The sequence below is a fragment of the Ischnura elegans genome, chromosome 2, assembly GCF_921293095.1.
Source record: "Ischnura elegans chromosome 2, ioIscEleg1.1, whole genome shotgun sequence".
NCBI lineage: Eukaryota > Metazoa > Arthropoda > Insecta > Odonata > Coenagrionidae > Ischnura > Ischnura elegans.
Window position 1 is genome coordinate 141,981,968 of NC_060247.1, and position 23,551 is coordinate 142,005,518.

Here is a 23,551-nt window from a genome sequence, read left to right on the forward strand (position 1 = left end):
GAGGGACATATTTCAAAGAATTGCCCTAGGAAGAAGGAACATGAAGGGGAAAGAATCGTAGTCGAGCAGAAGAAGGCGTCAACAGCCATCGTGTCCAGGGAATATGTGTCGCTCTGCGCGAAGAGGAAAGTACCTGACGGCCAGGGAGTGTGGTTATTGGACTGTGGTGCTTCAGATCACATGTGCCCGCGAAGAGAACTATTTCACCACCTTGAACCAATGGAAGGAGAAGTAGAGGTTGGTGACGGCGCCCCTTTAAGAATTGAAGGCAAGGGAAGTGTGATGCTGAACATATCGGACGAATGCGGAGGTAAAGATGTGGAACTTAAGGAAGTTCTCTATATACCAGCACTACAAGAGAACTTGATTTCGCTAGGGCAAATTGAGGAGAAAGGTTGCAAGATAGAGACCTTCAACGGCGTAGCGAATATCTATCTTAGGGAGAAACTAATTCTCAGAGCAGTAAGAGTCGCTCGACTTTACTATTTGTCGACTGTGGGAGGCATCAGTATACAGGAGATTAGTGAAGAATTTAACAATATGGGGAAGAAGGCTTCCAGAGTTTCCTTTGCACAGAGGCACACACACCTTGAACCAATGGACCGGGAGAAGAGGTTGGCTGAAGTAGAAAAGCTGGAGACATCGCTTCAGGAGGCAGAGAAACAGGCCAGCGATTGGAAAAGGAAAGCAGAAGTTAGTAGGGCAATATCAGCGGCTAAGCAGACTGAAATGGATGCCTTCAAAAGTCGTTTGTCCACAGTAATGGCCAAGGGAGAGCATGGTGACCAGCTAATACTATTCCTCAATGAGTGTTTGAAGAGCAAAGATAGTACTTTTAAGGAGAAAGAATTAGAAATGAAGGCAATGGCAGAAGAACATAGGAAAGAAAAGAAAAATTTAACGATGCAGCTGATGAAAGAGCAGGCAAAAGTCAATAATTTGGAAGATACACTGGAGAAGAAAAATATGATGGTAGAAAAGTTACAAGAAGCCCTCCGTAGCATGAATGTTTCTCAAGGGATCCGGATCAAGGGAGCTGCAATGGGATCTGGAAATTTCAAGTCCTCGGAGTATGCTTTAAGAGCCATGATGCAGGCTGCTGAGGCTGAAAAACTCAGATTAATGGAATTGATGGCTGTATTGAATAAACGCCTGAAGGAAGAGCAATCACAGACAGACCACGCCTTGAAACAACTGGAAATGGAAAAACGAAAGCAGGAGAAGACGATGACTTGGGAGGAGCTCGAGGCAAGAGGTGGAGAGCCAGAGGAGGTGACACCCATCCAGGTGCCAGGGGAGGTAATCATCGCCTGTGAAAATGAGCGTGCCTATAAAAAAGTAGAGGAAGGTGGTCTACCACATAGGTCTCAGAGACAGAGGAATCCCAAGACCTGTCCCTGCTGCAGAAGGTCCAGATAGCAACATTCCGGAGGATGCAGAGGAGGCACTGAGTGGACCAGATGCGGAGAAGTTTCATTATATCATATATCAAGAAGTATTATTAAATATGATTATCTGTCACACATCAATAAGTATCATTATATCAGGGAGATGGTAAAAACAGGGGAGGTTTCATTCCAGTTAGTCAGATCAAAAGATAATGTCGCTGATATGTTGACAAAGCAACTGTAAGGAACTAAGACAAAAGAATTATGTAAGATGTTAAATCTAAAGGAGTGCTAAGAGATTTATATTTCAAATTATTATTTTGTCAATCCCGAGGGGAGGTGTTAGAATACGTTATTAACAAAATAAGCAGCGCCTGGGTGGAATTCGAATAGGCGTTGCCAAGGTATTGTTTATGTTGATGTAACTGTTTCTCTTGTTTGCAGTGGATGTGTACGTTATAACCTCTTATAAATAAAAGGTTTTTCCTGCGTGTGCTAACAGAAATATATGAAATTATTGACAAATTATCTTTAAGCCCACTACTCAGCAGCACTTTATTTAAAACACTTCAATCAATCATATCTTATCAGAACTGATTCAATTTCCATACCAAGAATCAATATAATCAAACTGCCCGTCACCCAGCGACCCCCACATCACACTCAGGCACCGCTACAGTAGGTACATTCTCTGTTTGTAGGGGGAGGGGGTAAAGATTGCGTCACCCACCATTTGCTTCACACAGGTGTTGTTTGGAGGGTGGAGGGGGGAAGACGTGGACTTTTCACTTGGCACGCATACAAATGGAAAAACCCCCGAATCGGGAAGTGTTGAATGGTGGGAGGGGAGGGGGAAACATGGTGCACACATGTCCATTCATGCTTCACTGCACACACACACACATTCACACATAAGCTCTCCTTCCCTCCTGAGCGCACATTTAAAACTAATCATGCACCATGCCAAGCGGCATCAGTTACACTATATTGATGGCTAAGTTCTAACAAATCGTATCTCAAAAATAGCAACTTTTCAGGAGAGCAAAAAAACTATTATTTTTTTACTTGTGCACTGAAATTTCTCATAGATTATTAGTTAGATGTCTTCATTAAGAATCAGAATGTTTCACAGATATTCATGATTGATGACGATGAATTTATAATTTGAGGTCTTGGCAAAACACCCACGCCTGTCCCTTCTGCTTCCCCCCTCCCCACTTAGTTATTACTTCATCTGGATTCGATGCTTACTTCATTTCTCATCTCATCACCCACCATATGTATCACTTCCTCTTTTTCTTCTTCAACCATGTCTCCTTCCTCATTTACCTCCACCCCTCAAATACCTCCTAATCTCTTCTCGTCCTAATCACCCATGTCCCCTCACCTTCAAGCACTCACTCCGGTTCTAACTCTTCATTTGACTTCTCTTTGCATTCTCACGTGATTGTAAGCTCTTCACATATGTCCTCTTCATCAATGCCTGTTTTGCTATTGCTGATTAACTCTCCCCATTTGCTGGCCAGAGAACTAGACTTCTCTACTAAATTAGGCTGCTAAAGATTTGAAAACTAAGAAAGAAAAACATCATTTGAAAAAATGTATTTCCTATCACGTGAGAAAAGCAAATCTTGCTATTAAATGTCTTTCTCTAAAAAATTGCCTATCTAAACTTCATTGGGAAAATCCTATCCAGGTTTGGCCGAAGCATTATTGGCAGCCAAAAAACAAAAGCCCAAGCTTTTTTATCCATTCTACAGCTAAGTTTTTGAGTGAGGTGTGTGGAGCAATATGCCTGGCAACCGTCTGTGACTGTTACAGTGCATTCCTTGACGACCTCATATTTTGTGCACAAAGTAATGGGATTTCTCTCTTTTTTTTTGGTTATTCATAGTTCCACTAACAAAAGATAGAAACAGCCACAGTAATTTTCCACACATTCTTATTAGCTAAACCAGTTCAACCTTTACAGCTCTTGGAAACGATGTGTTGACATTGAAATGGGTTGAGCTAACTAATAAGCGTGGAAAACTACTATGGTTGTTTCTATCTCATTGCAATCAATTTCCACAAAGTAAACTCATCGTAAATAGATCATTCTGCTCCACTACTTTGATTTGACTGAAAATTTTCACATATACATGAGTGATAAGTGCATACATCTCAACATACTTTGGTTGATGTGGCAGAGCTTGATGAAATATTTTTTTGAAATAATCAAAGCGTTGTCTAATGTTATAACAAAACAAAAATATTTAAAAAATCACATATTAGGTGATGACCTCCTTAGCATATTTTTGTTTCTCTCATATTTTCATAAATCTAGGAAATACTGAATAATGAAACAGAAAATTTGTTGGACAATGCGTGAATTTACTTGCAAAAATATGGATTCATTTTTTTGGAAAGATCTGAGTGCAAGAAATTTTGCAAGGCTAATGTTTTAAAAGTATATAATCTAATGCAGAAATAATGTAGTTCTATCTAGTATTTAAATGATAAGTATAGTTAAAATGATAAAAATCAATTCAATTTCCATACCAAGAATCAATATAATCAAACTGCCCGTCACCCAGCGACCCCCACATCACACTCAGGCACCGCTACAGTAGGTACATTCTCTGTTTGTAGGGGGAGGGGGTAAAGATTGCGTCACCCACCATTCGCTTCACACAGGTGTTGTTTGGAGGGTGGAGGGGGGAAGACGTGGACTTTTCACTTGGCACGCATACAAATGGAAAAAACCCGAATCGGGAAGTGTTGAATGGTGGGAGGGGAGGGGGAAACATGGTGCACACATGTCCATTCATAGGGTAAAGTGGGATCACGTGAAAATTCTATGCCGCGAGACTGATTTCTGGAAAAGACTGGTAAAGGAATCCATCGAGATCCGGCTGACAACTAACACCCTCAACCGTGACACAGGATATTCACTGAGTAATGCATGGAAACCGGCACTAAAGAAAATAAGATTGGCTGCCTCCCAGCCAATCACGTTAGACCTCACAACCAACTGAAGAGTAAACAAGCTGGCAAACTTCATCCACTCACCATTAGCCCTGAGGATGGAACCCGACTCGTGTTCCGAAACGTCGGCAGAATGGAGGGAGACCACCCGGCTGGAAGCCCGAATAGCCTTTTTTGGATGATAAAAACCCATTGGAGTGTCATTCAGAGGTTTATTTTCTTGATATAAGTTAATTGACTGCTACATATTTCTTCACATGTGCATATCAGGAAAGTTTAATTTTCCTGGAGGCAGAACAACAGCAAATATGACATAAAAATTTTGATACCAATTTTAATTCAGGAAATTTCCCAAACTCACAAGATAACACTTGGTTGATATGAGTATATAAAATTCAATTAAGTGACAGTTATCACAATTTTTATCTCATGCCTAAGGGCAAAAAGATGGGAGTAATCACATGAAAAGTGGCATTTTCTGTACCGATGATAAGTTAAATTTACTAAGAGCCGTAAGATGCCATCAAGAATGTGCCAAAACAGTTACCTAGTTGTGCAAACACTCAGAGAACCACAAAACATGTAAATTGTAGATAAAATTCCTCTATATTTGTATTTATCTCTTTTCTACACATGCATTAAAACGAGGAATTTAAACAATATTGTGCCCCATGAGAAAAATTGCATGCCCATAGAGTGAGCTTTGTTTCTTTATGGCTTTCTAAAAAAATCAAGTATTTAAAAACATCCAAATTGGCCAATGCCGTTGCTACCAAACTGTTCATGAGTTTCATAGACATTTATGATCTGAAATATAAGGAAATGGCAAACTAATATGAGTCATATATGTGGTTCAAACCTGTCCAGCTTATGGTGCCTTACAGTATTTATTCCATGAATTTGTCCCCACCTTGTTTGAAGGATATTTACACTTGTGTATTTTTAATTAAGTAATTTAATTAGAATAATTTTGAAGACTTGAGAAAACTTATTCAGATTCTCATTAAATTTCTAATTTACTAAAGGAATGGTTAAACCAGTAATATAGGTAGTTATCAAATTGAATCTTCCCAAGTGTTTCTGACTAAAACATTGTGCTAGGCTTCCTTTAAAATGCAAGTGAATTACAGGGGGTTACATAAAAGAATCCACCTACTTTTCAAAAATATCATCTTTTAGGAGTGATATTGCACATTGAGCTTTTCTCGTAAAAAAATTATTATCAGCTTCAATGTTCCAATGTTCAGTGAATGAAATGAAGATACTCCTTCATGACAAAATGAATTTTCAATATGGCACACTAATGTTTTTTCCAAGTAAACAAAAATAATTTTTCAACACGCTGCATGTGTAATCAAATTCAATCCCCACTCCTATGGAAAATTCAAATTTTTTTATATAATTATATTCACTTGCACCTGTGTTCACGTTCAATATGAAAATTTAGTGGAAATGTCTTGACTCAAAGATATCTCAATAGTGATGCTTTCAATGCCAGAATTTTAGGGCTGATACAAATAAGATTCTTGCCTGTAAATGGATCATCTGAAGACCCAATGAGTAAGTACTGAAGGGGATTTTTTCATAAGCTAGGCAGGCTCTAGTTACTTCTAGTTAAAATCAAGCAATACTACAGAATTGATAAGTAGTTGATATTGGACTTTTTCTTTTGTTGAACCTAAAAGGCTAATGCGTGAATACTTAAAATACTGCATGTGATGCCCAATAAAACTTTCAAACTCACTTCTTTCATTTCACAAAACTTTAAAAAAAAATCATTGAGGTCAAGGTAGAAACCAGACGTCCCTTAAAATTCACACCTTCGAGACTACATATTTGTAATGAAAGTGCTGCTCATTGACGTAGCTCAATATGAATGAAAGTCCATGAATGATTAACTGTAGTGCACATGGTAATAATAATTAAGCACGTTGAAATTTAAGGAATGGGTCGAATCCAATTGATTTCGAGAAATATCTAATTTAATATTTTTGATGGACATTAAATATTGAATAGCTTAAACTGAATACAAAAATAGTTTGATTTTCATCTCTAAATTCATATTAAAACTATATTGCGTACATAAAAATACCCTGAAGTGCCTCAAAGATTTGGAATTTTAAAACATTTCACTTTAAATTAGTCTCTTTTAGAGTCCAATCACTTTTGCCGAACATATAAACATGGCTTCAGCAGTGTTGTTGACTTACATTTTGCATAACAATTACCCCCCCCCCCCCCCCTACTCAACAAAAATAATGCTTCTTTTCCTCAATATTGTTTGAATTTTTAAAAACCTTTAATATCACAAATGTATTAATTAGGGCTGCGCCATACAAGAAATTCAGTTCTATCTAGTCTCACTTATACTCCAATCACCTTCCTGGACAACAGAAAAATGAAAACTTTCCACTGCCATAAAATGTAATACAATAACTGCTTTGAAATCTGTAGTGATAACATAAATAGCAGAAAATCAAAAACATTTTCATTAAAGATTTCCTGTCACTCTGAAGTCAAAAGTTAACATTTAATCATTGAAATATAGCATTCCATTGCAACTAAACAAGGAGCTGCAGACAAGATTGAATATGCCAATATGTACTCAAACAATAAGTTATCCATTGATTCACATTCAATAAGAGTAACAGCTTGTTTTATTTTTGATACAAAAATAACACAATGCACATCAAGAAGTTAGATTGCGAAGTGATTTCCACTCTGGATTTAGGCTCAGGTTGCACCCTCATCATCGTACGACTGCTTGGCCTTCTTCGGTGGAGGTCCATTCACTGTCTCTGCTTCACCACTTTGAGTCTCATATTTTTTTTTGAATAGTTGTGGGATGATAGACGGAATGCGAAGCGACTCTGCAAATTGAAGATTAAAAGGGAAATGTAAAAACCAATGGAAGAGTGACCAGCATCACGGCAAAAAGAACACTAGCGAGTGCTCACTGCATGGTGCATTGTGAAATGCAAAATGCAGCTGCTCACATGCAGGTGGATAACTGGTGAGACGTCCACCAAATACGCTCATGCACTCGGCATTGCGTTCACTTGTAGTCTATGCTGTGCAGTGACATTCTTTGAATGGGACATACAGTCAGGGCACATTTCTCTGGAGCTGCATTGTAAAAGTATTAATAATAATAATAATAATATTTATTTGCCCAAAGGACACATTATATCATGATTCAATCATAACACAAGGTATATAGGGCACGTCAAAATTAACAAATTCACATAAAAAAATGTTACATTACACATTGAAGATACTCTTTTATACTATAAAAACACTTCTCTAGTAAGTAAACTGAGACACTCTTTTTTAAAACATTAATACTTTCTATACTTTTAATATATACAGGTAAGTTATTATACAATTTAGTACACATGAACTCATATTAAAAGTTACCTCACATACAGATATTAAAAGTGGACAGCAAGAGAAGTGATGGAGAGAAGAAAAGTTGTCAAGGAAAAGCCATGGCTCACAGATATGAAGTCTTAGAACTATTTGAAGACAGGAGAAAGGTCATGAATGCAGAAACTGAAGGAGGAAAGACTTAGCAAGGAATGAGATTTGCCATGAAGTGAGTGACGCTAGAAAAGCGTGGATGACGGACCTATTTGAAGATGTGCAAAATAATGTTGTACATGGAAAAGTATAAAAGCCAATAGAATAATGAGGAACCATTTCAAGGAACAGAGTAAAGCATGAAATACAATGATGGACAAGAATGGAAATATTCTGATTGAAAACCAAGACAAAGAAAACAGAAGGAAGGAATACCTGAAACAGTTGTACTATGGAAGAAATATTACTTCATAAATAATCAAAGGAGAATGAAGTAGAAAAGGATGACACTGGAGCCTGCATCCTAAGTTCAGAATTTTACAATGCAAAAGATTTTCCCCCGAGAAATTTGCTTTTCAAAAGCATTGTAACTCGAAACTCACGAGATTTAGCTGAAATCAACTAGAGTTAAAAATTAGGTGTACACACAGGTCTACACTTAATTTATTTCACAATATTCAGTTTACCATTCAGTAAGTGCACTGGATGTATTCCTTCCTCTGTAATGTCAGCAATATAAGAAGAGGCATCATACACTCACCTCGTAAAAATCCTTTCCTCTCATTAATTTTCGATACAGTTAATTTCGTGTCCTCGTTTAGACCAACTTTGAGGCTGAAACACTCCACCAGTGCCTTGTTGCCATTGGTTGGAATAACTCCCCACACGATGGACGAGCTGTCCAGCAGCAAACACATCGGCTCCGCAGCATATGTTATCTTCTTGATGAACTTTATGTCAATTTGCATGTTCTGCATTTCTATTTCATACACCAGACTTCCGGGGAATCTGAAAATCAAAATTGCTCTGAGGATAGTATCATTTACTGATGCACTAGCTTTTGCAAGTAAAGAATACACATCTTAGAGTGCAACAGACAATTCCCATTGACAATTTCCTTAGAACTTTGGCATATCAATAGTTATTATACGTAACATCCCTTGTTGTCAAGCCCTTAATGACATGAAGTAATGAAGCATACAAAAAGGCCATGGCGTACTAACAGTGGAGAGGCTAGCTTAAGCCCTGTTACATGAGGCTGTGCAGGCTGAAGCTGGTTCACCACTACAGTGGCACTCATCACAAGCATGAGAGAAAGCTGGTAGAGGTAAATGATGAATGTATGTGAGCAAGCTTAGTGCTGCGGCATCAAAATTATTGTTCCTATTTTAGATACATATTAGTTTTACTGATAATATGGTTAATTCCATTATTATGCTGTTAATGTTTAATTGGGCACCTGATGATAAGGTATTAACAGCTTAGTAGGACCATGACGTAAATGCAATTTATTGGAAATGTGACATTAATATAATTAATCCTTTTTTATACGAGAGAATAGTTTTTGAGGCAAAAATTATTTTTAAAATTTAAAGTTTCTATTCATCGTATATCTTTTTTCTCCATATTTATGCGTCTTACTTGAAGAAGTCTTATTCTCAACAAAACAGCATAGGTTATTGAGTTGGAGGAGCCAAAACCACCAGCATATAGAATGCAAACGATAGCATTTCAAACTAAATTACAGGGATATGGTGCACAAATGAGAGCTAAATGCATATTGTATGCAATACATACTTTACCAAGATGTACAAATGAAATATTCTAGCTGTCGTACAACTTTTAAGGTTAAGAAAATATCACTTAGTTCTGAAATCAGTAAAATTCCCATTCACTATCCTCCTGTGCCTAAGCACTCACTTCTCTGGATAAAAAAGACTGCACTCTTACTCTGAAAGACAGACGCACAGCATGTCCTTATCATTGAGACACTGCATGGAGAAAGACTTGACGGCGGGAGACTTTTGTTCGCATTCATCGCCCCCATAGATGGTGTGACAGTGAAGAGACTCCAGCTCCACACCATCATAGTAATCCCAAAATCGAACAGTGCCATCCTGAAAACAAAATATGTCCTACTAATTAATTATGAGCTGAAATTAATCTTATGCATTAAAATTGGAAAATACCTCCAGGTAGTGAATACAACATAGAACAAAAGGAAGTCTTCCACATCACAACCCTGGAGAGTCTTGTTGGTAATAATAATAACTAATTTTTCCAAGGATCTACAAGAAGATATAAGACACGTCAGAAAAAAGGGGGAGGAGATTCATAAAAATTAGTAGATTAGAAACGTATAGATGAAATGTTATGTACAAGTATGTATTTTCACTTACATTATCAAAAATAAAAAAGAAGCACTACATTGTGGAGTCCGTCTAGAGTGTATTCAGTAACAGAATGATAATAATTCTTTTCTTCATGCAGGAATGCCTTCAACTTCCTTTTACAAGATACCAATGACTCACATTGATTTTTTAAATGGTGTGGGAGTTTATTATATGTTCGGAGTCCCATTTCTCTTGGACCTAATTTAGTTCTATTTGTCCTCACTGTATTATAGTGAAGGCTTTGCCTGTTTCTGGTTTCATAATTATGAACACTGGAGTTAATTTCAAACATGTCCAGATTTTCAGGCATAAAAATTAGCAGAGATAATAAATAGACACATGGTAATGGGAGGATTTTTCAAAGTTTTAAAGATGGGGCTGGAGGTAGCATCAGGCTTTAAAAAAAATATAATTCTAATTGCCCTTTTTTGTATTGTAAACATTTTGGATGCATGAGGTGATGTGTCCCAAAACATTATGACATCAGGGAATAAAAAGCACCATAGTATACAGTAAGTGAGATATCTACATTAACAGAGTTTCGGAGGTGGCGTAAAAGGTGGCAAATAGAGCTAAGTTTATTGGCTTAAGTTTCAATATTCTGAACCCATTGGGACATATTGCCACTTATATATGAACCAAGAAATTTAGTTGAAGTAACATCTCAATGGGCTTTTTATCAATTTAAATTAAAATACTTTCCAGGAGATGACTTTTACAACCAAATTGAACGATATGTGACTTTTTAGTGTTTAATTTCAGTTCATTATCAATGCACCAGAGAAGGATTATTTTGTTTGCAGATTTAGAACTCATGATAAGATCATTTTGTGATGGGGCAGAAAATAAGATGTTTGTGTCACCAGTGTATATTATGACTTCAGCATAAGGAATATTGGAAAAGGATGCTGGCAAATCGTTTATGTATATTAAACAAAGAACTGGGCCCAATATGGACCCTTGGACAACCAACCAACCAAAGTGTGTTCGATTGGTGAGGCAGGAGTGAAGCCATTTGTTAGCTATACCTCTCACGCCCAGTTCATTAATTTTGTTAAGAAGGCATGAGTGATTAACATAATCAAACGCCTTGGAGAAGTCATAGAAAATTTCCATTGTTTTTTGTTTGTGGTCAAGCGAAGACAATAAGAAGTCAGTGGCTTGAAGTAAGGTAGTAGAAGTGGAATAGTTTTTTCGAAACCCATGCTGATTTGAAGACAATTGGGCAAATTTTTCTAAGAATGATGTTAATTGGTTACAGAAAATTTGTTCAAAGACTTTTGACAGAGCATTTTGAAGCGCAATAGGTCTATATTTAATTAAGTTATTAGAGCATCCCTTATTTTTATAAAGAGGGATGATTTTTGAATGTTTCAGAGAAGATGGGAAGATGCCTTGCCTGAGGGATTCATTGACTAAAGTACACTAGAATCACTTATTGTAACTCACCAATGCAAAAAAAACTAAGATTGTGTCAAAGGTAGGATATCTTCTCACTCACGGAAATCAGAATAATTATTCATATAATTTACACAAAAATAAGTTTAAAAGATGTATTAAAGTGATGCGCACTGTGCGAGTGTTCAAATGTGCGACTCTTGCGATTGAGCTGTGAGGGAAGAGAGAGAGTCTTTTTTGGTGAGTTGCTCTCACTCCCTCCGCTCACACTGTGCGCTGTAATTGTGGAATGAGGTGAAATCAGACTTGCAGCGCTCATGGCTCCCTCCGTGCACACTGTGTGTTTTGGAGTCGTGAGCGGTGGGAGTCGGACTCCATGCGCACACGACTCCCTCTACTCTAACTGTGCGCTGAAACTGTACAAGGCGAAGCCAGACAGCCGCCACTCACAACTCCCTCCGTTACAATGAGCACGTTGGAGTCGTGTGCAGTGGAAGTCGGACCCCATGTGCACACGACTCCCTTCGCACTCACTGTGCGCTGAAATTGGGCGAGGCAAAGTCTGAGTCCCAGCGATCACGACTCCCTCAGCGCACACTGCACATGTTGGAGTATTGAGCAGTAGAAGTCGGACTCCATGCGCATACAACTCCTTCCACAAACATTTTCCGTGTGAGGCTCATCGCATGTTTGACAGGTCAAAGGGAGCACATGGCACTTTTCGCGGGTAGCCCACTGCTCAGCTTTTCAAGTTGCTTGAAAGATTCTCCTGATTCATTTTATGGGTATTACTCTACAGAATCTCATATAACCCTTATTTTAATTCTCTCTCCTAAATTTTCTGTACCTCGTGCAAGAAAAAGGGTTGGAGATGCTCCTGTAACAGTTTTCGTCAATGGCAAATTTATGAAAAATAATACGAGACAAAAATCAAAATTTTTACTAACTCAAACAACGAAGATTAATCGAGGAAATTAATTATGAATTGTAAACATGATCATTTAGTTTCTGTGAATATTTTATTAGAACAGAATTTTTTAAATTGTCGTCATCTCTAAGCACAAAAATCCCCCCTCTTCCACTCCCCATGACCCAGAAATGCTTTGTTATGTCGCACTGTGTGAGCGGCTGTCTGAAGTGTGCTGTGAGCAGAGAGTCAGCTCCACAAAAAGAGTCATTTTTACCATCACTAGTCATTAGTGATCCTGCTTCCTGAATAACAGAATTCATCCAACTCTATCCGTGTTTGCTTCCCTATTTTAATGTTAGCCTTGTCTTCTTCAGCTTCTTATGTCAAATTTGAAAGCTTATGAATGTGACGACATACTCATGTTATCTTTTCAAGTTTATTTTAAACCTAATTGCTGTGAAAATGGCATCCGAAAATTGATTTCTCAGAAAAAAATTCATACTTTCCACTGCCCTCAACCTAATTTCCTGAGTTGGACATCAAAAATGATTATTATACGCGCTCACATGGTTCTTTAGCTGCATGTAAGTAACAGTTTGTTTTCATCACCACTAAGCATTGTAACTAAGCAATACATGATTGATTTGAAATCAATTTTTCAAATTATGATCTAGGAAATGTTGCATTTTAAATGTTTGTTCAGAAATCCCCCCCTCACCACCTTCCCCTTCTTCCACTCCCCTCAACCCAGAAACACTTTGCTGACTCACACAGTGGCTCTCTGTCAGTGTGCTGTGAGCGAGGAGGTAGCTCCACAGAAAGAGTGATTTATAGTGAATGAATAGTCAATAGCGCCCATTGCACATCTCATTAAATGTTAAATTAAATGACATTACCCCTGAGCCTGAGACCAGAATAGACGGGTTGGATGGTAGCAAGGAAATCACAGAGACGAATTCCCGATGTCCTTGACAGAATGACTGAATGTTGTAAGGAGCTGTCCAGTAAGAAACCCTTATTTTTTCATCTCGATCACAGGTAATGACAAATTTCTCATCAGGTGTGACCACCTAGAAGACATTGAAAGATAACACGAATAATATCATACTTCATTAATAGTTAGAAATGGAATATTTTACATATCAATAAATGGTAAGTAACTTACAACATCTAACAACATTGACAGGTGAGCAAGGATGAGCTTTCCATCAGTACCATCATCAAGAAGAGGAAATGAGTATAAACTACCAGACTTATCTGAAATTAAAAGCAGAAAGAGTAAGGATTGACATACAGTAGTAAAATAATTGTGTTTTCTTGTAACTGAAAACATACAAAATTGGCAAAAAAAAAACACTTTCCTGGTCTAATATTAATGTATTAACTATTCTTTATTTGCTATGGTGATACACAGGAAGTGGAGTCACCTACATGGAACAGCGTTGGAAGAACGAAAGAAGGCTAATCATTTCTGGAGAAAGCCTTTGAACAGTCCCAATCAAAAACCCTGGCAATGTGTGGTAGCCTGGGGATGAAACAACGTAATTAGCCTCCCCCTTTGCCCACGCCTTAGATTGCTTGAGCTATTAAGAACGGATATACATATGTATTTCAGAGCGACATCATCTCGGACTTCATTACTTTTCTGAGTCAAGAGAGATTACAGATGGTAAAATAAGAGAGATATTTTGCCAAACGGATAGTAATTCTTTTTTATCCTGATCAATGAAGGCCCTTATAAATGCTAGGTTGGACTTAGTAATTAGCTTTTTAAAATTGCTGATAATTTTTGCTATAAAAGGTGCAATTGTTGAATTGATTCTGTTCTTCACATTACATATTTCTTAAGAGTACTCATGTTCCACCAAAATCTTCCTATGATCAATAGGGTAGTTTCCTTCATCAAAGGAAACGAAAGGCGTTGATTGCGACTCGTTACCCACCATTACTGCATTCATAATATACAAATTATTTGGTTTTGGAAACCCCAGTTTAGACGAATGTTAATGGTCAATTTTCACCTCATTTGAAAAAGGCCAGATTAGCGCCCATGCGATGCCAGTCCACGTGACGTCACAGGGACCTAGATTCTACACGAGTAGATAGGAGTTTTACATTGTCCGAGATTACCAACGCATGCATGAGGCACAAGGCTGAGGGAAACATCTCCTAATAATCACCTAATGAAATTGCCTATGGTCGGAAAGTTTTCTTCGTTTGATAGGGTAATAATAATCCTCGTTTAACCCAAGCGCTTCCTGCTAGCAGCCTGCATCGTAGCGGCACTCAAAGCCTCACCCCAAGGTCATTTCACACAGCGACAGCTGGAACCAGAAATATGTCACACAGGAGTTTCCCAGCATTCATACTTAGCCGTCGCGTTATGCGCACTTGAAAATTTTCACTTTTCATTTAACCCCGAAAAATAGATCATCATCATCATCATTGGTCAACAATCCTAAGATTGGTTTGACGCAGCTCTCCATTTCTCTCTCCTATCCGCTAATCTCTTCATAGCTACATATTTATTCTCTTTTACATCCTTTATAACCTGTCCGATATAACTCATTCGGGGCCGTCCCTTGCCCTTTTTCCCTTCCACTTGTCCTTCAACGATTGTCTTCATCAGACCATCGTGCCTCAAAATGTGGCCAACTAAGTTGTCCCTTCTTCTGCTTAATGTTTCTAGGAGGCTTCTCTTTTCTCCTACTCTCCGTGAAATGCGTACTCCAGGAGTGATAATCTTTTGATTTAGACAATAAAAAAAATAGGAAACCACCCTATTGCACAACGTGTGATTTAATCAATGTGACAAAAATAACTGCTTTGGTTTGAAAAATTCAGGACTAGCAAGAAATAAAATCACTCTTTTTCAAATCAACAGTCTAAATTATGCAGATGACTAGATTTTGAACCAGAACCAATGCCCCTTCAATCAAATGGCAGCAGATCACTTGCATGACTATAAGCAGAATTAGATTTTAGCCAAACACAGGCAGGCACCGAAATATGTAAAAGAAACCCTTCAATGGGGGCGTTATATTTTGTTATACCATTGGGCAGTGAGACACACAGATGGCCCAAATTCAATTGCTTTTATTTCCTTAAGTTTTCAACATTTTGTAAAACATTTTTTACAAAAATAAACTTGGACTGAGTTTATTTTTTAGTGAACTTTTTGTCACTAGGGAACACATTTATAATTAGCAGTGGAAGAAAATGTACTCCCTCCCCTCTGAAGGACACTAGAAAGCAGCAAGCCACTAGCTAAGGTACCCATAAACGTGCCGAATATTCTTTACACGTCAAAGCAGACAAATATGAAACAAAATTTGCTGCATAGCTGTAAGTGATGCTGACAGAAAAATGTTACACAGTCAGGAGGCAACACACGTGGCCCAGCCCACGGCCATTTGAGCACTAGACATTTACATATTGCTAATCTTGTGCCGATTACTCACAAACAACTATGTGAGGCTTTCCAGGATTAACTAATATGTGCAGCTATTGAAAGTCACATGAATATCATGCCGTCATAAGAAAAATGGCACACGAATGAAACACCTCTGTGGAGAGGTTATTTTAAAAATTCACGAGTTATGCCACAAATCAATGAAAACAAAGAAAAATATTTGTCTCGTAGTGATGGACACTTTATAATAGGCACAACCCAGGTTCTGAAAGGTGACAGTCATTCCCATGAAATAACACATGACCTTCCTCTTCAGTAAATTACCTGGCCAAGGTTTGGACATAAACCTAAGTCATTATCATAATTTGGCAACATTTTCATCAATATTTCTGTAGTTGTGTTGCCAGCAAGAAATTTCCAAAACTCATCACCCGAGCAAGTTTATGTGAAGTTCCACAAATTAAAACTTGAATATATTGTTTTCATTGATAAGTGGAAAGTATATGTTTGTTAAACAAGAAATTATGAAATACTTCCACAGGATTTATTCAAACACAAGGCGTTTCGTTGATAAAACAATACTATCAAGGGCTCATGGTGAAACAAACCTCAGTACTATTCCACAAACTTTTATTTTAACAGTCTACTAGTTTCGACGTTTATACCATCATTATCAACAGTCTTGATAATTTGACGGTATAAACGTCGAAACTAGTAGACTGTTAAAATAAAAGTTTGTGGAATAGTACTTGGTTTTGTTTCACCATGAACATTTCATCGTTCCACCAAGTAATGCCCAAATCAGTTAATTTTATTATCAAGGGCAGTTGTTGAAACAATGAAATGCATCATGTTAGCATAAATCCTGAGAAAATATTTCAATATCTCATTAAACTGATACATATTAAGAAATTCCACCACATTGTGCCGTATATTATACAAGGAGAGTATATGACAGTACATGCACATGGGTGTAAGCGTTGGATTCCTTAAAAATAAAGTTATGGATAAGACACCTACCTGCTACTAATATCTCATTGCTAAGAGGAGTGAATCGAACTCGACTAGGCTTGCGGGCAACATTTCTTGCATTCATCAACTCAAAACTGTTTACGCTCCAAACAAGGAGGTTTTTCTCTGATGAAACCATGGCAACATACTGCCCACAATGTGAAATGTCAATGGATATGATGTGCGGCGGAACGTCTCCACTGGGGTCGGCTGTGCTACATGTGGACTCACAATTTTTCTGGAGACTTTTGCTTGGAGAGAGGGAGTGATCCAACTCTTCACCCATTGGCCCCACGTTGGTCTTACCATTGTGCGCAAGTTCACTGTTACAAATAGGAACCTCATATGAGCATTGCCATCACTCAACACGGATGATTTACTTTGAGGATAAATAATAAACTAGAAATGCAGCAATAGTGCATGTTAATGAATGCTTTACCTGAGGACATTGTGCCCTTGTCCATTGATATTATGCTGGCTGTCTATTAAATCAACATGGTTCTCTTTGCTGAAAATATACATCACTAATTTAATAGGGAATAAAATTTCAACAAATGCATGAAATATAGATGATTTTTAAAGTGAAATAGCAAGGACAATGGAAATAAGAGACTGTTACTCATTATTTTTAGTATACATGGAACTACCCACACATGATCGTGGAGGTTGAGATTCAGTGAGGATTGCCATTGTTTCCTTATGGGCTGAACATTGGGAAATGAGAATCGAGAAGAAATAACCTAAAGGGCTAAAATAAACTAAAAGGGGTCCAGTGGTGAATAGGGGTTCAGATTTATATTCAGTTTATGTTGCTTCATTTATTTATTTTAGGTTTCAATGAATCATTGCCATGGTTTGATGAATTGAATCTCCTAAGGATAGCTGCAAGCAAAGAGAAGGCCACGACTGAAGAGCTAAGCTGTCCACTCCTTGCTATACCTGACCATGAGTTGACAGGGGTGAGGGAATGCATGACATACAAGAGCTGGCAAGGTTATTGAGTATTTGGTACCTGGGCGAGTGAGAGTTTAACAGAGTTGAAGACAACATCTTCCACAGTTTTTTCCTTGACTAGTGGTTGATGCACTAGTGTATCCCCTACATTGAAGGTTGAACTTTCCCACTCTGCTGACCCACTCTCGTTCATGGATTCAAAGATTGTGGTGACTTTGTGAATTCACATCAAGTGATAAAACTTTCGATTAATAGGCGAAAAAATGGGGATCATCACAGAAAAATAATTTTTACTACTACCAGAATGTGCATGATATATCAAATCACTTTTCACACTACTCACGTACACTGTAAAACCTTTGCTTAGAGACATCTCTGGCATAGGGACCGTTTTGGATTCCCCAGCAGAAGGATATTCTTTGGCATGAAAATGAAACCGGTTCTAGATACACAATCCAACTTATGGACTCAAGACACTAATAGGGCATTTTATTTTCTCTTTGATATCGACACCACTGGCTAAGATTTTCTGGCCCGTTCATCATCTCAGAACGAGAACTTCTTTTCACAGAAAATTTCATGGGAATAACAACTTTAGTCTGGAATTTGCCGTTATTATGTCAATATAAAACAATGATGTGATTTGCTGATGACATAGCGATCATAGCCTAGACAGAGAATGATTTGAAGAAGACTTTGACAAATATGGAAATGCCAATGGCAAGATATCAGCTGAAAATCACCAATAAAGAAGACTACAGTGTTTGTATGCACAAAAGACAGGAAGCTAGGAAAAACACTAAACAAGGAAAACAAATGAAAAAAGAGGCGAAAGATTTTTGTTAACTAGGAATCCTAATAACCAACAGTAGACAAAGCAAGAAAGAAATACTCAGTTGAATAGCTCAGGCGATCAGGGCTTTCTACAAAAGAAGAATCTTCTTACAGCTGAAACAATTCATCGGATGCTACATATGGAGCATGTTTCTCTATGGAAGTGAGGCTTGGACGTCGGCAGCAGGAGAGAAGTCAAGAGTGGAAGCATTCGAAGTGTGGTGCTATCGAAGAATGATGAAGATGATAAACTGGAATGACCAAGTAAAGAGTAAGTCCTAAGAAGAGTGGAAGAAAATAGAAGGCCTCGGTGGAAGAAAAGAGAAGGCCTCGGTGGCGGCGGGGTAAAGTCCTCGCCTGCCAAACCGAAGGTCGCAGGTTCGAGTCCCGCCTGGGTAAGTTACCCTTTCCCAGGGCATGAATGTTTGTGTTCATTAAATGTTATCAACCCCGATGTAAAGGCCGAACAGTGCTGTTTTCGGTGGTGTGTGAAATAAATAATATAAATAAGTCTTCTAAAAACCTTAATGAGAAGATGGGATAACTTAGTTGGTCACGCTATGAGACAAGAAAGCTTGATGAAAACAATCGTAGAAGGACAGGTGGAGGGGAAGAAGGCAAATTATTTACATAAAACAGGTTACAAAAGGTGTAAAAGGGAACAAATACATCACTATGAAAAGGCTAGCGAATAGAAGAGCAGAATGGAGCGCTGCACACCAATCCTAGGATTGTTGGCAGAAATACAAAATAAAGAAGCTTTCGCATACATTTTCATGAAAATCTGATATCATCTCAATCAATTCAATAAACATTACAGAAACGGGGGTGGTTATGCCCAGAAAACAGCTGTAAGCGGCGCGACCTATCCAGAAAGATAACAAACTACAGGAAAATTAACAAAGCGAAACTTTTCTGGAAGACATAATTGGAGTTAATTTTAATGAATACGTAGTATCAATATATTCGTGCAACAAACCACATTATATGAAGACGAAAAAGATTCCACATACCCTATTTCGAAGACGCTTGCCAGATATCCACTGGTCAACAATACTGCATTTCCATTTCTCAACAACAACGCCATTTAATTTGACAGTCTTCAACCGGGTAATCACTCCCAAACAAATCAAACGAGGAATCACAACATAAGTTAATTTGTACCGTGCACGCATCAATCTCCTCCTCGGAGACGAGCCAATTTTTAAATGTCGAAATGCGAGTTAAATTCAAATGCACTAGATGGCAGCAACTCGTCAACAACCAATCCATGGCCACCTATACCAATCCCATCCACCCCTTTCTGGCATTCCCGCATTTTTTAAAAAGTGTTACTGGCATCAAGTAAGTTGTAGCTATGTTTTAGCAATAGATTTCTTGTTTTAATTAGGGGCCACAGGGGAGGGGGAATGTAGACAATAGACGAGATGACTAGGGATAGAAGGAGGGGTGAAAATTGGGCAGGTCAATCTAAATCTGGGACAACCGCAGGGCGAAGGTTGGGAGTAGTACTTGGTTAACCTTAGTAGGGGGTTTGTCGAGCGGAATAAATCGGAAGGTTTGCTGGTCGTCTTAAGGTGATAGTAGGGGGTTTGACTAAACTATTCGCTGTAAACTTATTATTTTTTAAGATTGGAAAAAAGGTCTTTAGTAGATTGCAGGGATTGTATTCCAGGAAAGTAAGTGGTGCAAAGGGAAAGGCCATGTGGTTTGTTTCTATTGCAAGGTTTTGGGCGGCATCTGTGCTTGAGGATTTTTTAAATTCAAGAAGGACTGCAACACCAAGTAGACACCAGATCATGCGGCCGCTGGGTGGCTTGGCGATGTCATTAACTCACTAGATACGCAGCTCTGTGCATGCTCGGGCCGCATCCCAAGACTTCCATAAGGCACAAGCTTAGATGTGTCAGAGCACCAGCAGCCCCCAACACTACCAATCTTCATATAACTGCCCGTAAATGGATTGGGATGTTCTGGCCAGCACTCCACAGCTACAAATACAAACTTCTCGCGCTATTTTTGCGTGTTTTCCCCACATTTTCAATGAATGAAATTTGGTTAATCAGATGTATAATTATATTTGAATAGGAATTTAATATTTTTTTCCTTTTCCAAATCTTTGAGAGGGGCGGCGTACGAGAGTCCTTATGGGCAAGCCGCCACTGTGGATATGAGGAGTTGGGCGTTGGGAAAGGAAGTGGCTGAGGGAGGAAAGACCTTCAGAATGAGTATAGAGAAGTGACATCTATGGTGGCCATAGTAATTTGGATGTCATGAGGAATGGGAGTGGAGACGGTCTAGGACATTGAAGGTATCTTTGATATGGGATGGTAAAGACAAAACTAGCGGTTTGAGGTAATAAACAATGAATGCAAATATTCTTTCCGTTGGTGAGTTGCAAGATGAGACTACAGGATGGTTAAGTTTAGGTATTTTTGGTAGTAGTAGTAGAGATCTTAATTAAAGGGTGCATCGACATCTGAGGTCTTTTTGCACCACACCATATCTTATGCTAAAAAGTTTGTGAAGTTATGCTAAACTTTGTGTAGAAGGCCAGTTACTATTTTTGGTAGTATGTAAAAATGTGGAGTATGTGGGTTTGGGTGGAAAGGATGAAGATGTCATAGGAGGAGAAGCCTTCCAGTGGGGCATGTTCCTAGAGGAAAAACTTGATATTGAGTGAGTCATTGCCAATAGGCATGAGAGAGTATGAGGAGGTAGTATCTGTCAGTTGCCTTTCAGCTTCCTTAACCCTTTTGCTGCTTCAATAGATTTTTCATCGGTTCCATTATTTTGCCTATTATCCAGAAAAAAATGAATTGAATCATTCATTTGACGTCGCTGAATGTCGCCGCACGAATGGACGTAGTTCCGCTAGAATTTCAAGCAGATGACAGCACCTACGACCGAAGGGAGGGTTTTTCGAAAACGTAGATATTTACCCGCATGTCGTGTTGAAAGGAAAAGTTTTTTGAAAGTCGTGGAATATCCCCGCATGTCGCAGGCAATAACCATAATGTTTTTTGCGGGTATTCCCGCTTGTAGCAGCGAAAGGGTTAATGTAGTCACAAGTGTTCAGGAGAACTACTGTGGATTTTTTGTCAGCTGAGGTTAGGACTATTTCAGGATTGTGAATGATTTTTCGGAGGGCAATGTTCTACAATAGAGATAGGTTGGGTTTGAGCTGAAGATATTTAAGGAATGAACGATTGCAGACTTCTGAAAGCAGCAGACCTATGAAAATTTCAATTGGGTGGCCGGGTGGGAGAGGTTTAGGTTTGTGGGTGGAAAGTGGTCGAAGCCTAGAGAGGGCACTGTGGAGAGGATTGGGAGTATTTAGTTCTTTCTGTGTACCCTAAAAGGCTTTCCACTTCAGATTTCTGCCAAAATGCATAATATCCATGACTAACGGGACATGGCGCACTTTAGGGGCGGGAGAGAAGGAAAGGCCCTTGCTGAAGAGTGAGCAGCCTCTTGTACTTCCAGGAATGTAATATACCTTATTCAATGTGAACACTGCCCCTCTTTCTATATAGGTAAATCCTCAACCTAAGAATCAACAACCACAGGGCATCATGCACTGCTCCCTACTTTGCGTCCCTCCCTGTGGCAAAACATGCAGCCACACATCAGCGTCCTTTGTATGATTGTTACAATTTGTTTCAGTTCTGGCCTCCCTTCCCCCCACAGACCACTCACTTAAACTCAATTCCATTGAATTAACTTACATTTGAGTGTTTAAAGCATTCCATCCTCCTGGCTTAACCCGTCAACGCCCACGGGTGCCATATGGCACCCATTGCAGTGCTGAGCCAATACTCCTGCAATGCATTTAATACGTGAATTTTAGTGTACATTTTGGTGCACATACTTAGAAGAAGGTTTCCTCTATTATTCAGTCAGCTTGAATTGTGTTGAGCTCCTGCGTATCATATCTTTTAAAACCAAAATGTGTGTGAATTTAAAAAATCTTTGGGAGCTGATGGGTTAAACATCAACAGATAAACCCTTTAAATGCCTCAGCCCACTCCAAAAGACAAAGGATATAACCAAAACATACAAACGTGACAACTTTGTGGATTTTGAAAAAGCATTCAATAGAGTGGACTAGGTGGTAGGACATTCTTAAGAAAATAAGTGTGGAATGGAGGAATGGACAATTCATTTGTAATCGGTATACATGTCTGTGAGTGCTGCAGTGAGGTCTGGAAAAAGTCTTCTCTGCTTGCTATCCTCACTTGCAACAAAGATGTCATCAGAAGGATGAGTTCTAGAAGTGCTTCATATAAAACTCCTCATAAACAATATAACATAATTACGTAGCATAAAAAATAAGGTATATCAACTTCAAGTTTTTATGAAATGAGAAGCTGCTGTATATAGGCATAGGTGCAACCAAACAAACCACAGAGGCAAACTCTCTCAGCAAAACTTCATTGCTGGCACTTCCAACCTTATGAGGAATTTTCTGGATGAGGTGCTCAATTGCTGACAAAGACGTTTGAATTAGATGGGGGGAGGGCTTTGGTGAAAAGCCATGGATTTGTGAAACTTGAGCTTGACACGACAAGCAGCCCAAGACCTGAAAAATGATCTGATGGTTTCCCGGCGCATGCTGGTAGTGAAGGCTCTTTGGGTGCGCCAACGGGTAATCTCCTTCATGGCTGCCGACATTTCGGGGTACGAGTCGTACTCCATCCTCAGGGCTGAAGGGTGGAGTACGACTCGTAGCCCGAAACGTCGGCAGCCATGAAGGAGATCACCTGGTGGAGCACCCAAACAGCCTTCACTATCAGCCCAAGACCTGTTGTTTATTCCAGTCCACGGTACCTTTTTCAACGTGATGGATGGCTTAGTTCATAAATTAATGATGAAAAGGATACGTAGCACAGAGATTCATAAGGGAAAATAAAAGGAGTATAAC

General features: G+C 38.7%; 1 protein-coding gene across 1 annotated transcript; it reads right to left on the minus strand.

Annotated features, from left to right (window-relative positions):
• Window positions 1–4,553: 4,553 nt before the first annotated feature.
• Window positions 4,554–19,853, minus strand: LOC124154726 (tRNA (guanine-N(7)-)-methyltransferase non-catalytic subunit wdr4). The gene is made up of 8 exons (XM_046528620.1): window positions 19,641–19,853; window positions 17,279–17,347; window positions 16,849–17,162; window positions 13,582–13,673; window positions 13,313–13,486; window positions 9,666–9,832; window positions 8,476–8,723; window positions 4,554–7,225 (listed from the first exon to the last, which is right to left on the minus strand). The coding sequence occupies exons 1-8, from the start codon at window positions 19,712–19,714 to the stop codon at window positions 7,089–7,091; spliced, it is 1,275 nt and encodes a 424-aa protein (XP_046384576.1). The 5' UTR covers window positions 19,715–19,853; the 3' UTR covers window positions 4,554–7,088.
• Window positions 19,854–23,551: the final 3,698 nt, after the last annotated feature.